General features: G+C 39.3%; 1 protein-coding gene across 1 annotated transcript in view; it reads right to left on the minus strand.

Moving 5' to 3' along the window:
- Positions 1-15,797, minus strand: part of XPOT (exportin for tRNA) — a 3,393,313-nt gene that overhangs the window by 1,799,758 nt on the left and 1,577,758 nt on the right. Inside the window, exon 13 of the mRNA XM_044088045.1 lies at positions 2,819-2,963. Coding sequence (XP_043943980.1) covers positions 2,819-2,963 — 145 coding nt within the window. The remainder of the gene's footprint in view (positions 1-2,818; positions 2,964-15,797) is intronic.

The following is a 15,797-nucleotide window of genomic DNA, read 5'->3' on the forward strand; positions in this document are numbered from 1 at the left end:
AAGGTTTGCCAGGGAGGTTATCCCTGTCACCTTGGTTTTGGACCCCTCTGCCGCCAGGGCGGCGTCTTCCACCTCTGCCCCCTCTGCCTCTAGAGGGGCATCACCCTGTGTGTTTGGAAAAGACCCTTGGGGTTTACGAAACCACATTTTCCCACCACGTTGCCCTTTGGGGTACGGTCTGGAAGGGTGGAAAACGGACTCCGACAGCAGACAGAGTCTTTCCCTCCTGTTCACACCGGGTAAGGGTCTCCTTTACTTTAGGGCCAAAAGTGTGGCTCCATCAAATGGGGCGTTAGTAAAGGAAGACTTGAAGGCTTCCGCAAACGAACATAAGCGCATCCAGGATTGCCTACGAAGAGCAATCGCTGAAGCCGCTGCCCTACTCGATCCTTCGGCTGCATAGGATATCAGCCTCATGGACGAAGTTCACAATGGACGTAAGGGTGTTGAGATGCGCTGTAACTTTCTCTGAGACAGCGGCATCTGTAGCACCCTGGAGGGTATCTCCCAACTCTTTGACTAGATCCCTCTGTAAATGTGTAAAATGGGTCAAATAGTTCAGGGAACGCATAGAGAAAGCCGCTGAACTGAAAATGCGCTTCCCGTATCTGTCCATGGTCCTAGAATCTTTGTTAGGCGGATGGACAGATGAGGAAGACTCCGACATCTCCTTTTTCGTGGCCGCTGCCACCACCATGGCGTCTACCGGAACTCCTTTGGTAAGGTAAGCTTTGTCCTGTGGTGCCGTGATGTACTTATTTGGCTTCCTAGGGACAGGTTCCACCGTGTCAGGAGTCTCCCACGCCCTTCGAGCAATTAATTCCATTAACTCATCAAAGGGCGGAGTGACCCAGGAGGAGGAAGGACGGGCACCAAATGCCTTCAGCAAAACTGACTCATCCTCAGAAGGGGGGAGGGCTTGCCAGTCACCTCTCTGTTTAAGGATCTCCAAGATGTCAGCAAAAGAGACATCCTCTGAAGGTGACTTAGGGGACCCTTCTGACTCATCTAAGTCAGTATCAGATGTCAAGGATTCTTGTGGAGAATCCAAGTGTCTCCTCTTACACAGTCTTTTCCTAGGAACTTCTTCGTGGGGAGCATCCAAGAAGCCTCCGAGGAAGAGGGGGCACCCTCCAGGGGTGGCTGAGACACTGGTGCCCGACGCTTGGACGTGGCCGTGGGTGCAGAGGAGGATAACGGTCCTTTGCGGGGAGGAGAAGTTGTACCTGCTGATGTGGTTGTCTGAGTAGACAACACCTTCCTCATGAGGTCGAAGGCCCCGGGTCCCAGTCGAGGTATCTCCCGGTTCAAGAAATGGGAAGAATCCCCGAAACAGGAGCCGAAGGCACCGACCCCGAGGACGGAACCGAATCGATCCGTGCCGAGGCCCCAAGAGGGAGAGTCGGAACCGAAACATCGGTCCGACTCTCGGTCCCGGAACCAAGGACAGATCTTCGGGCCCGAGACTCCGGTACCGGATCGGATGGAGTCGAGGTAAACGGTGCCGACCGAGAAAAAGACGGTTCTGGCACCGAGGGCTCCACAATCATCAGGTCAGCTTCTTCCGGCTCCGAAGACTGAACAGGTCTCGGAGGAGGAACAGATGGAGATAGTGGCAGGCCTTCAAGTCTCGACATCAACTGAGAGGAGACCGAAATAAGCTTGGACAGGGCCGTATTCTCCATAAGTTTCTGCACCACACGGTCCACGTCGGTGTCGGAAAGGGCTCTAGAAGAACGAGTCGAAGGGATCGAAGACGGAGCCAACCTCAATAGAGTCGGTGGAGGGAGCTCCGTCACCGGTTCCAAGACTCGAGGCTCGGAAACTGCCAACAGTTGAACACTCGGCCCCGAAGTCTGTGGAACCGGTGAACCAACTAGACTCGAAGAGCTCGGAGCCGATGTCTTTGGCTCCGACGCCTTCGACCCCTTCGAAGACTTGGATGCCTGGTCTGAAGCATCCAAAGCCTCCTGGAAAGAGGGTTTCAACAATCCTCTATCCATCAGTTTCCTGCGCCTATCTGTCATGACCCTCCCACTAAAAGAGTGACAAATAGAGCAGTCCTCTTGTAAGTGGAGAGGGCCAAGACAGTAGACACAGGAACTGTGGTTGTCTGTGACCGACATTTTCTGGCCACACTGACAACGTTTAAAACCAGATTTCATCTTTTCAGACATATTAACAATGAAAGAACAGTCCAGTCCAGTAAAAAGTCCAATCCAGTAATAAATGTCAAATCCGGGAAAAAAAGTCTGTTTGATAAAGCCTAAAAACAAGACTACCACAAGTTTTTAGTCAAGAAGTCTAATTCAGTTATAACTGCCAAAAAGGCAAGACTACCAAGGTTTTAGTCAAGTCCAAGAAGGGGTAGGCCCCGAAAAATCTAACTCGAAAGTTAACAAGTTAACTTACTCTAAGTATAGACAATTCTGACACTGACACACCTACTCTTACTTAAGCAACTAGAATTTAAAGAAACTCTCTGAAATTTAGTACAGAAAGATAAAAAATCTTATCTGAACAGCCCCGAGCTAGTCTCCAGCGATGCGTACTGCAGCAGCGGCAAACTAGATCTGGGGTAATGGCAGAGGGGGATTGTGGGTATTACATGTCCTCGAGCTTCTTCTCGATGCAGAGCTTGCAGTCGGCCGGCACGGAGCCGAGGATCGGCTCCGAACCCATGTGTAAGAACAAAGGCGAGATTGAACACTCTCACATCTATTAATATACATTAATGTTTCTGTCCATCTACAACAGGCAGCACCCAATAACAATCCTTGTTTGCTTTGCTTTCCTTTAGACAATGTTTTGCACTTACAGTTCGCATCATCTCTTGCACGGCATTAACTTTGTTGGTATCCCCAGAAAAATGGGCACCATGCGATGCTGGAAGAGCCTCTCCCAACATGTACAACAGCCTAATAGCCACTTCAACCTCCATAAACTGTGTACACTGCCATTTCCTGTTTAAAGAAAACAGTCAAAATAAGAATGACAGCACCTCATTAGTCAACGCATCATTTGCTAATCAGACAATGTCAATTTCACTGTAAACCTAATGGCTGTGAATTTGGATACAGAAACAGCATGATGCTGCAAAAACTGAACATTTGCAGTGAGACTATAACATTTCTTTGTTGCATGTCTTCTCCTGATTTCTTTAAAGGCCTAATACTGCATTCAGGAATATAATTATGCACAGCAAAATTCACTTAAGGCTGCAAAGAGTAACCTGTTCTACAACACAAAAAATTGCATAAAACATGGATAACTTTCACATTCTAGCCCTTAAAGAGAGATATAATTCAACTACAAAATACTAAATTACTGAAATACAAGTTATCATAATCACTAATTTTCAATTCTACAGTGAATATTTATTTGAGATATTTTACTCTGCCTTCTTGCACTCCTGTCCAAATGTTCAAAACCTGCATTTGCACACACAGCCTCCAATTAGCTGAAGCTGTACTGGATTTGTGAGAAATTCAGAATCGGACTTCACAGTTTCATTGTCTGTAACAGTTTTAAGTTTTTCTAGGGTAACATCATACCTGTCAACTGTACAGATTTTCGCAGAATGTCCAAACCTTTGCCTCACATCTTTGGTCCATTTTTCATAAAATTGTGATTTTCTGGCAAATTAGTGGCAAATAATTAAAGACTGAAGTTAGATAACAACAGACACGAGTTTGACTTCATACCCTTCAAAAATTCGTAATACAAAACCTGTTATTTTATCAACTTTCTAAGTTTGTAAGAGCAATATTTACAAATTGTCCCTATTTTGGAGCCTTTGTCCAGATTTCTTTATGATAAAACAAAGGCTATAGCAGTTAACTAGGTAACCAAGCACATTGATTTGGCAATACCTGTACTACTTCTTCTTTCGGCTTTTCCCGGTTAGGGGTCGCCACAGCGGATCACCTTGTCCGCACATTAATTGGCAGTGGAGTTTTACAGTGTCGAGTTGCCAGCCCGGCGCCCAACCTTCCACAGAAGGCACACTCACACACACACCTAGGGCCAATTTAGAGTGTCCAATCCACCTGAAGCATGTCTTTGGGATGTGGGAGGAAACCGGAGCACCCGGAGGAAACCCACGCGACCACAGGGAGGACATGCAGACTCCACACAGAAGGCACCCCAGCTGGGGATCGAACCGGAGAACCTCTTGCTGTGAGGCGGCAATGCTAACCACTGCACCACCGTGGCCGCCCTTTGGCAATACCTGTACTATGGGCCCAAAATAAAAGATTCTGTTATGGTAGCCAGATGGATGAAAAAAAGACAAACAAAATAATATAAAAAATACAAAGCTGGAATTTCTTGACTATGAATATAGATAGCACGATACAAGTAGAGAAATTGTTTGTGTCCTGTTCCTACATATAGCTTAGGTGCACTTTTCTCACCCAAAGGAGAAGGTGCAAATGACAATTAAAAGGGTTAAGGAAATTTACCTGGAAGGGAAGAGAGCAAGAGTTAGATGGGGTGATTCTCTTTACACAATATGGTGGTACAGGATTACCTGATTTGAAATGGTACTTTAAAGCAATACTGTTAAGGCTTAAACAAATAACTCATGCAAGAGATTACAAATTAAAGTTGAAAAGACAATGATGAATGGGGAGTTGTCTACAGATACACATAGAGGGAGACACTAGGTTTTGATGCAAGTCCTTAAGGAGAATATATTCTGTATAATCGTTGTTATACAGCAAAAAGTATTCTAAAAACTAAGCTAGTGGAGGACTGCAGAGAGGAAATTTCATCAGAAAAGGACACCTACAAATAGAGGTATATAAAATATTAGAAAGGGCTGCAATTTACTGAAGAAAATTAGTAAGGGATACATGACATTAGAAGCATGGAAGGGTAACACAGTGGGATGAGACTAAACAGAAAATTAAACTGCAAATTAGAGACTGTCATTATTAGTAGGGATTGTTACTCTAAAACGAGCAAAGTTTCACCACACAAGTTTCTTATGAAGCACAGGTATATTTTGATTGGAATTCTGAATGTATAGCATATGCAGCAGTATTTACCACCTGTGAGTCAGTTTATGTAAACCCAGGTGTGTGTTGCACAGAACACAGGTGCAACCAAAAGATGCTCTGAAAAACATAGTAAAATCCACTTGCTTTTATTGATACAAGCTGAAATGAAATGTGTAAGATAAGCACTTTCATCTTCTAGAACTAGAAAACTTAATCAGATAAAAGTATTTGAAAAAACAGGTCTTTTTATAGTCCAGTTTTAAAGTTAATAGGGTAGTCACACGATTGCCTAGCCTCTGTTCAGAACCAAAAATATTTAAAGGCAATGCTCTAACTAGGAAACTAGAGAGTACTGTGGCATACAGTGTTACTCCCAATTTTGTTTTTAAAAAAGGCAAGGATCTGAAAAGAACATGTTTGAAAGTATTTACTTCCCATGCAACAGAAACACAGACACCTTGTTTACTTTCAGAAAGTATTAACTTTTAGCATAAATAACAGTAAACTGGCTAGCTTTAAATAAAACTAAATTGTTAAGCTGTTGTAATAAATGCATTAAAGTATTACGGTTGCTAGGGTGTCTGCTATCCCTTATTCCCTTGCAATAATTTCAAACCTTATTTTTTTTTTTTCAAAGAATTGCCAGTCATTGAAGCTTTACATCTGCATTTCCCTCAGCAAAGAAAGCTCAGAATTCTGAAGATTAACTGCCTGCACCTGCAGACAGCTCATCTATATATGAACTGCCTTAGGGTGCAGACCTGACTCCCACTGAACATTTGCAAATGGAAAAAAAAAACTCTTTAACATCTTTGCAGATATAAAAAAACTCAACATTTCTACGGCTTTCATCATTTTGTCTTATTTTTCAAGCCTACTTGTTACAAAAAAATTGTGTATAGCTTAAGGCAAGTGCCAAGGCATTAATCTAGACATTCACCCTTATAATCCTAATAGAAAATATCTTAATTCTACATATACTATAATCAATCCACATTTACAACCCCCACCATAGCAGCTCAAAATCAAAGCATATTAACATTAAACTTGCTTTTGTCTGGCCTATCTTCCATTGTTATAGTGTATTGTATTCCTCAACTAAAAAGTACTTCGAGGGTATATGCTTTGCTGTCCACCCACAAATTTAATAAAAGTCTAGTCTTCATCAGACACCATTTCTTACAAAGCCTTTTTCATAAAAAATTGGATTGTTACCGTCTCCCACTTATTCACTAATTTCTAAGCTACTCGAAAGGTGAACTCATCTCCAGGTCATGAAATTCTTAACAAATAACGTTCTCTCAAACACTCAGCATGGGTTTCTCCCATCGCATAGTACCACTACTGCTTAGTTATCCTTCACTAATACTGTAAACCAGCAAAGGAACAGCAGCAGCTTTGTATCTGCCATCTTTCTAGACCTATCAAAAGGTTTTGATATGGTCTCCCATTTCAAACTAATACATGTACTAACTGAACTATCCTTCTCACCATCTTCCACAGCTTAGTTTAATAACTATTTATCTGGCTGTCAGCAATCTGTTCTATGGCAAGGTCTCCATGCCTTCCTTTACCCACTGGTGTCCCCCAAGGATTTATCTTAGGTCCTCTCCTTTTCTCTCTCTCTACTAATAATCTGCACACAGCCACTCCACATGATTCTATAACAAAGTATGCAGATGATTCAACACTTACCTGTCCTGCCTTCTGTATCACCTCTTCATTCTCAAACACGGGAATCTTTCACTTCTGTTGAACATGGTTAGCCAATGCCCATCTAATCCTGAACCCAAACAAAACTAAATAATTACTCTTCCAACCTAACAAGACATCTATCTCATGCCTACCTTTTAACATAATAGCCAAAGAGAATACTGTCATCTTTCTAACAACCCATACAAAGCTTCTCGGAGTGGAAATAGACAATAACCTTAAATTTGAATTATCTCTCTCCCTAACAGTAAAAAAGTCCATAAGAAACTTAGAAGTCCATACAGGCACAAAAGGTTCCGGGCCAAAATTACATTACCACAAACCCATCCGCTCTCCCCTCTACTATACGACTATCCAATTTTAACTAATCTTAGGAAAACTACCTATCTAAGCTAGAAGCATGTTATAATAAAATTGCTAAGTTTGCATCTGACTACCCATACAGAACATATCACTGTACAGCTTTAAAGATACTAGACTGGCTTGAACTTCCCAACATTATTCTTTACAACCAACTCTCTCTAACTCATAAAATCGTAATACAACCAACCAGAATTAACTGCACTACAAAATCTCATCCTTCCTTGCAGTTCCAGCAGACAACTTTGGTCCAACAGTAAGAACTTACTCACAGTCTCCAAGGCCAACAACACAGCAAGAGAAACTATTTTCCAGCTATATATCTCATATATGGAACTACTCCATTCTCTCAATCTAGTCCACTAACCACTTTAAGCCATCACTTAAAGCTCATCTAAAAAATAAGTGGCTAAGTTCCTGTACTAACCCCTTGTGAATGCTCAGTATGCCCCAACCATTTTCAACTTCTCCCCCTGTGTTTAATCTTTTATCTTACTGGCCTGTCTCAACCTTACAGCTTGACATAAGTCATACTTTACAAACAGTACTAGCTAAGTTCAAAGCCTAGGTTTTGCTGTCATGATGTAACAAATTTGTATTTTCTTACATATACTACTTTTTGTTTAATTTATACTTTGCTGATTATTGTAATTTGTGCATTAAAATTTACTGTTACTTGTGGAGCTTTTCTCCCCGGGCCTCCACTGAAAAAGGACCTGTGTCCAGTCGGACTTTCCTGGTAAACAAATGTTAAATAAATAAATAATTTCAGTGTTGCTGGTCTTCTTCCTGCTGATCTCCATCTCCCCAACATCAGACTCTAGTTCAAGTCTAAGGTACTCCTGATTCTTCGAGTCAACTCCTGCAATTTTTTTCTGTCTCTCAAGTATTTCCTTTGGAATATTGGAAAAGATTCAGTAGCAAAGTCTCTGAGTATTTTACTGTCAGAAAAACAACACAGCAAGTTCCCTGATGTTTGCTGGCTCACTTTTTTGAATATATAGTTATTTCCTCCTTAGTCTGTTCTGCATCCAAAAAATGTCTTTGATCTTATGGAAAAAATATTCTGAAGACAGATAGATACAACAGCTTGAATCTCATGCCTGCCTACCAACATTCCCTGACTGATTGGATAAATCAGTTTAACTTCTGCTTGGTATACAGTGAATAATCATTTTCTACAAACACTCTGTTGTCTCCAATTTTTAATACTTTGTCCTTCTGCCACAGTTTTGTCAGGATCAATTCCTTCTGTGGCATGAGTGCATCTTTACTAATATAGGTCTTGGTTGCTTTCTTATAGCCAGGTTTGGACCATATGCTCAATGTGCCCTTTCAATCAACAAATCCTGTTGTAGAATGAAATTAAATGAATACAGTCTATTCCTTCCTGTTTCTGTGGCACAGCAGAAAATCTCAAATTTTCTCTGCAAGTGCTGTCATCTAACTCTACCATGTTTTAAATTGGGTCTATATCACAGCATCAAAAAATTAATTTCTTCAAACAGCTTTTCAATCGAAAATGCCGTTAATAGAAATTGCTTTTGTGAGATCGTGGTACAGTGAAGATTGGAAAATGTGCCCTTTCCTCACTGTAGTGCGATCTCAAAGTTGGTATATATATATATATATATATATATATATATATATATATATATATATATATATATATATATATAGCGGGGGGGGGGGTCGGCCCCCCACAAGAGCAATTTCTATTAATAGCATTTTCGATTGAAAAGCCATTCAATGAAATTACTTTTCGGTGTCGTGATATAGACCCATTTTGAAACCATTCTTCTTGAGAAGTCTCATCTCAGTCAAGCTTTTTTCTTCACTTTAATCTCTTAATAGTTAGTTAAAGCTTATTCTATTTTTCCAGACTTTTATTTGAGCTGATGTACTCTTTCAGTGTTTCATTTATTTTAATCACCTCTGAGTACATTTGATTTATTTTTTTTCCTCTAAATTCCTTGAACCCATCCCTTGCACCAAAGCAGAATACTGAACTGCTTTTTGCTGAACAGCTGCAAAATTCTTACTAACCAGTGTTCTCTCCACCAAATGTTCTCTTCACCTTTGGTGGTTGATTTTTTTTCATATTCTCTTAATTTTTTTCTTTGCTGGCACTTGGGCAGTGTACTTATTAGGCTATAATCCAATTTTATGCAAGCTACCCATATCAATGGCTCTTATTTCCCCAGTTTCTTTTTCATATTGGTGAGCTGAAATTAAGCCGTTGATCAGTGTGCGGCCATCTTGGAAGCCCATTATTCCATGTTATCAATCTTGTTAAGGTACATTACAAAAGAAATCAAACAAGAATGAAACCTCTGACAATAAACAGTGTGGTAACCCAAAGTAGCACCAAACAGAACAAGTGAATTTAGTACCGGACAGAAAGACAGAACAAACAGTTCACTGGCCATAATATCAATACGCTTTCACAATATACAATTGCTTCATCAGACCATATTAACAGCAAAAGGCCATTTCAATAAATAGAATCAAATTCTTAGCCAATTAAAATATTAATCACCACAATATTCATTCACTGTTGCTATGAAAATCTATCACGTGACAGATCAATGTTTCATTCAAACCAATCTATCTATAAAAAAGGAATATAAAAAACAACATATATGTAAAACAATGAACAAGGTTATATAGATCAAAAACATCATCTCTTCAATTTTCTTTAATATAGGTTTTAAGGATACAAAATTATTCAATCCAAACCCTTTACGTGATCCAAGTCTCAGGATCCAGCACAATTCAATGCACTCAGTTTCATTAATCAATTCGCCCATCCTCTTAGTTCTTCTTGAATAACTTCTAGGACCAGAAAGATGATCTATGGCCCTCACCCCTTTTGTTCATGTGCTTAGCAAGGGCATTATAATTGAGCTCTCTGAGTGCACAATAATAATGATCACTTATATGTTCACACAGGCATCTATTGGTTTTACCCACACAGAATATGCCTGATGTAACAATGAGCTAAATACACCAAATTTCTTGTACTACATCAGTGTCATCCCTCAAACAATGAATTTCCATAGTCGGGATGTAAAAAAAGCTGAGGATTCATCTACATAATCACAAAAGGAACATGCATTGCATTTCCTTGTATCTAACTGACTGTTATTAATCATCCCTAAATCTTTGGGGCAGCATAACCTTTGTTTAAGTGACTTATTTCTATATCCGAATCTAGGTCTAGATCCTATTAACCTAGCAATCTCCTCACTGGTATGTAGAATATGCCAATTCCTGGTGATTATATTCAACTCCTTGTTTTCACTACTGTAAGTCAGGCAAAAAATTAAATCATTGTCATGTACCTTTTCATAGTCTCCAGCACCAGAAGGAAAAGAATAAGGTCTCCCATAAGTAGTTCTAGACTCCCTAGCTAGCGCAGAAGCTCCATCTATCTCAGATTTTCGATTACCCCTATTAGTGAACGCCATTTTAATCTGCTGTATTAAGAAATAGTTTAGAAGTTCTTAAACCCTGTCCTTTCACAACCTGATGGAAGACATCCTTCGGGTGCATGCTGGTACGATGCACATATGACGGTTGAAAACATCCTTTTCTATGTATCCTAGTAAAGTAGCCTCCGTTACTATCCCTATCTGTATATCTAAAAAATAAATAGGTGTAACAGAATAATTCAAAGAGAACTTCAGAAACTTACTACGGCTCAGGCAATTAAAGAAATCCAACAGTTGATCAGTTCCACCTCCACAGAACAAAAAGACAAATATTCTCAATGTACTGGTGATACCAAAATATTCGGATTTTCCCATTCCGCCATAAGATTGGTGTAGCTATTGGCACATGAAGTGCCCATAGCTATGCCAGAAACTTGCAAATATACTCCATCAAACATAAATGCATTACATTCCAAAAATAATACCAAGAGATAGAAAATAAATTCTATATGATGTTATGTATACCCACTGTGTTTGATGAAAAATGCCTTCACCATTTCAGTACCAGCTGAATTGGGAATAACCATGAAGAGATAAGTTACGTCAAGTGTAACTAACATTGATACCTCTATCCTCCCTTAAATACATATACAGATCTTGTAATAATTGCTTACTGTCACTTAGGACTGAAACATGCTGCTCTAAGATCAGTTTTAACCTCTTCTCTACATAAATGGAGATAGACTCAGTCAGCCAGCCAGTCCCTGCTACAATCGGTCTAAACGCAGGATTAAAAGGATCTTTGTGAACCTTACTCAGTTCATAAAAGTTAGGTATCAGTGGATTCTCCACCAGGAAGTACTGAAATAAATCCGTAGACATAGCATTACTCTGTACACACACTTTCAAAGATCTAAGAATTTCATCCCTCAAAGTTACTAACATTCTTATCAATCATGTTATATGTAGTTAAATCTTTCAAAATATTCCTAATCATGTCAAAGTAATAAACTCTGCCTATTACCAACACAGAGCCACCCTTGTCAGCCGGTTGAATCACTACAGTTTGATCATTTTATAAAGTCACCCAAGCATGTTTCTCAAGAGAAAATTTTTCAAAACCTCTTTTCCTTTTCTCATTGCTCAATAAATTATAGATATCTTCCTCACACATCAGTGTGAAAATCTCCAAGACTGGGTGGCACTGTGGTGTATACACACTCAGTTTTCTAAACTGAGTAACTTCAACAGAATCAGTATTATTAAACATTAACTTTTAAAGACAAGTTTCGAACAAACATCCTAAAAGAAATGATGATGAACTGGAATTTGGAGAAGTAAAATGGCAAATGAGGTTGAATGTAAGGGCTTCCCCAAATTCAAATGGCTCTATTAATTATAATTACATTCTTAAGCACAAAATGAAGTTGGTCAATAAGACATCATAGGACTATGGTGCATTCCACATACTGTGAGAATGGTTATAAATGCAGTCTGAAGAATTCTGAAGACAGAAAGCTCTTACTACCCCTTTTTTATTCTTTTATTAAAAAAGTTCAAAAGTATATTCTTACTTTGTGTTTCCTCAGTGTTTTGGTGAATCTCTGCTTATTAATTTCTTGTACCTGCATGTTGATGTTTTTGTTTGGATTTTCTTTGCTTATATTGTTAAGAGTATAAGTAAAGAGAAAGGGGCAGGGTAGTGTAAGTGAAAATATCAGACTCTAGTGGCTTTCAGTTGAGTCTAGAACAGAAGATATTTCAAAAAAAAAAAAAAGAAAAGGATTAGTAAGGTGTATAAATTATTTTACTACTATAACAATCAATAACAGAAGGTTAAGAAAGATTAGGAAAAGAGCATTTAAAGAATTTACAAGGGACCATAAGGAAAAAAACAAAAAAACATATTTCCCCGAGTGTTATGCAAAACCCAGATTTTTACATACAAGTATTTTTATCCCAGACAGACTTTAGAGGATTTTTACTCAGATGGACAGCAAACACTGGAAAACTGATTGGGAGGAGAATGGTGACACAGCATGTTTGTATAAAATTTCCTTATTTATGCCTTGTTGGCTGGTTAATTACCATTAGGTTGGTGGTCTTCTTCCAGGGAAACCAGAGGTGGCATTCATACTCAATCTCCATACAATTTCAGCAGAAGCATGACTGTCCAAAACAAAATAACTACAGTCTCATGCAAAAATAAGTAATTTTAATGTAGATAATTAAGCACTTTTGTCCTAGTGGTACCCACCCAAGGAATTCATCAGAACTCTGATTGGACAAAACTGCTGAACTTTAATTTGTGGTGGATATTTTTTTTTGTAAACACATTACAACTGTTGTACTTTGGTATTCATACTGACCAAAGAAAAGACAACCACAACACCAGGGAACTTCCCACTCTTTCACTGCTAGATGATTCAGGAAGACTGCTGCACTGGCAAGAAGAGAGATTCAAGATGGACGAGAGAAGAAATGCTAAGAATTAAGTGGAGCAAGCAAAAATGGAACGTTTTGTGATTGCTGATCTTGAGGAGATTGTGGTAACATTGCAAGAAGAATCCTCATCAACACAGGTTTTGTTGAATTTAATGAACCTGGGTGATCCAGAAAAGGGTGGGGTTACATGATGGAGAGATTTAGTGAAACAAATGATCAATGAGGAAGCAGAGGAAAGTAATAACTCTGAAATGCAGACAGAGGGGAATAAGGTTGATCTGGAGGAAATCTTATCTTTACATGTCCAACTGGTACAGAAATTAGTTTTAAGAGTATGCACTGGCAACAGGGTTTCAACATGAAACTGGCTATGATTTTGTAGAAGTAGTTAAAGACTAATATATGTACTGGACATATTAAAGAAGGCAGGAAGGAGGACAGCAGTGCGTCAGAAAATGGCCAATGGCAAGAATTAAAATTATGAATAATGAAAAGATAAACAAAGTTGCTTGACTATATAACTGTGCCACTAGGTATTAAACTACAAGATATCAGAGTTCTGATATATCTGGGGAATGAGGAGTTTTGCTAGGTAGCATTTGAAGCTTTTACTTTATTAGAAAAATTCACGTGAGAAGTGGAAAAGACAGAAATGACTGCCCAATGAAAATAATAAATTTTTGTTCAGAATTCAGGGCTGCAGGTAAGGAAAAAAAAGACACTGAAGAGTCTGAAATGAATACATTTTCCATTTGAATGTAACATGCAAGAAACTAAAAAAAAAGCTTATGATGAAAAAAATATATGGACAAGGGGAATGGGAGGATTGGGTCATTTTAATTGTATATGCAGGGAATGTTAAAACATAGTTCAAATGTGATAAGTATGAAGGGGGAGAAAAGGAACTGTAAATCACTGGGGTCAGCTGAGAACTTGTTTTTATTGTGATATGAGAGACCATTTCATACAGGAATGCAAAAACGAAAAGATGCAGTCTGTGTGGAGAAAGCCACACATCTAGGAAATGCATATCTAACTGTAGAAAATGTAATGACATGGCCATTTTTGGATAGATTGTCACATGTTACAGAAAAAGGCTAGACAAACAGAACATTTTCGGATAAAAGTCAAGAGAAAGATGGAACAGCACAGAAGGATGACAGGTAGAGGGAAATGGAGAATGAACCAGTGATGGATAAAGATGTTATAAAGAATATTGAAAAAAGGTGTTAAAGGGCAGGTGGAAAATAACTAAGCAGTAATTAGCAGACACAAGAGAGAAGTGACGATATGGAGAATTTTGGAGATGGGAGAAGAAAATGAGTAGGAGAAAGTAAAATCCAGTGGGGAGGAGTGACAAAAAAGGACAATAAAACTTGGAGCCACAAAGGATGCAAAGAAAGAAAGGGATACTGTCTTGGTATTAAAAGTAAATGTAAGTAGTGGAGGAATGATGTAAAAGAACAGACACTGGTAATATACATTTGTTGGTACAAGATGCATTAGAAAAGAAATAAGAAAAAATGAAGTCGAATATGGAAGAAAATATTCTGGTAAGTGGTAATGAAAGCTGCTCACGAGTAACAGTTACAAAAAGTGAAGTAAAAATAATGGACATATAAATTACACACACACCAGGAAGACTAATATGTGACATAAGAAAAAGAAAAATACTAAGACTTTTTTTTGTTTACATGTACATAAATATGACAGAAAGGAAAACAATGTATGACAAGATGAAAAGGTTTGCTGTTCTGAATATGTCGATTATAACTGCATTTTAAGGAAAGAAGTTATAAAAAGCTATCAAATGTAGTAAGTTAATATTAGGAGAAAGAAGAAAAGTACAGTTTTGTACCTACCATAAATGTAGATGTTCGAGTGCTAATACAGCTGCAGTAATCACAGATGGGTTCTCTGCCGTCAGGCGGGTCCTCGGTCGGCCGAATTCCAAAGTCTGGGTCCGGCGTCGGTTGCTGTCACTTTCTTTCCTGACGTCAGTGAGGCAGGAGTATATAAGACACAGCCGACGCCATTTTCTTCAGTCTTTCTTGCCCCAGACGTCAGGTGCCCCCAGTAGGAAGGCAATACATAAATTATATTTATATACATGCAATGCAATATAATCAAAAATCAGTAGTTGCAAGGAAATATACCATAGAAGGATAACCCAATCAGGTTGTATGAAAAGGGGTTAGGCCCTAGGCCTTTACCAAGGGGGGAAGGAGGGAGGGTAAACTGTACTGCAGCTGTATTAGCACTCGAACATCTACATTTATGGTAGGTACAAAACTGTACTATGTTCATCGTGCATACAGCTGCAGTAATCACAGATGGGTAGAATCCCAAAGCTACGCACAGGGTGGTAGGCACTAGGTGGAACTGGGATGAGCCAGAATGCCCTGCAACACAGCAGTGGCAAAGCCTGCTCTAGTTTTGGAATATAAAGGCAGGTGGTAGTGTTTTGTGAAGGTATGCACAGAACTCCAAGTGGCTGCCTCCAAAATATCTTTGGTAGGAACTCCTCTGAGGAAGGCTGTAGAGGTAGCTGTGGCCCTGGTGGAGTGGGATCTGATGCCTGTAGGGACAGATTTTCCATGATAGGAGTAACAAAACCGTATGCAGTGGCCTATCCATTTTGAAATTGTCTGTTTGGTAACTGGCTTCCCTTGAGCTCCTACAGCATAGGACACAAAAAGTTGTTCTGATTTCCTGAAAGGCTTTGTTCTGTCCAAATAACGTAGCTGTCTATGGATGTCTAAGGAGTGTAGCAGCCTTTCCCCTTTGTTTTGAGGATTGGGGTAAAAGGTAGGTAAGTGTATGGCTTGATTTAAAGCTACCC

Source organism: Protopterus annectens, chromosome 11.part0 (genome assembly GCF_019279795.1).
Source record: "Protopterus annectens isolate FY-2018-M chromosome 11.part0, PAN1.0, whole genome shotgun sequence".
Classification (NCBI taxonomy): Eukaryota; Metazoa; Chordata; order Ceratodontiformes; family Protopteridae; genus Protopterus; species Protopterus annectens.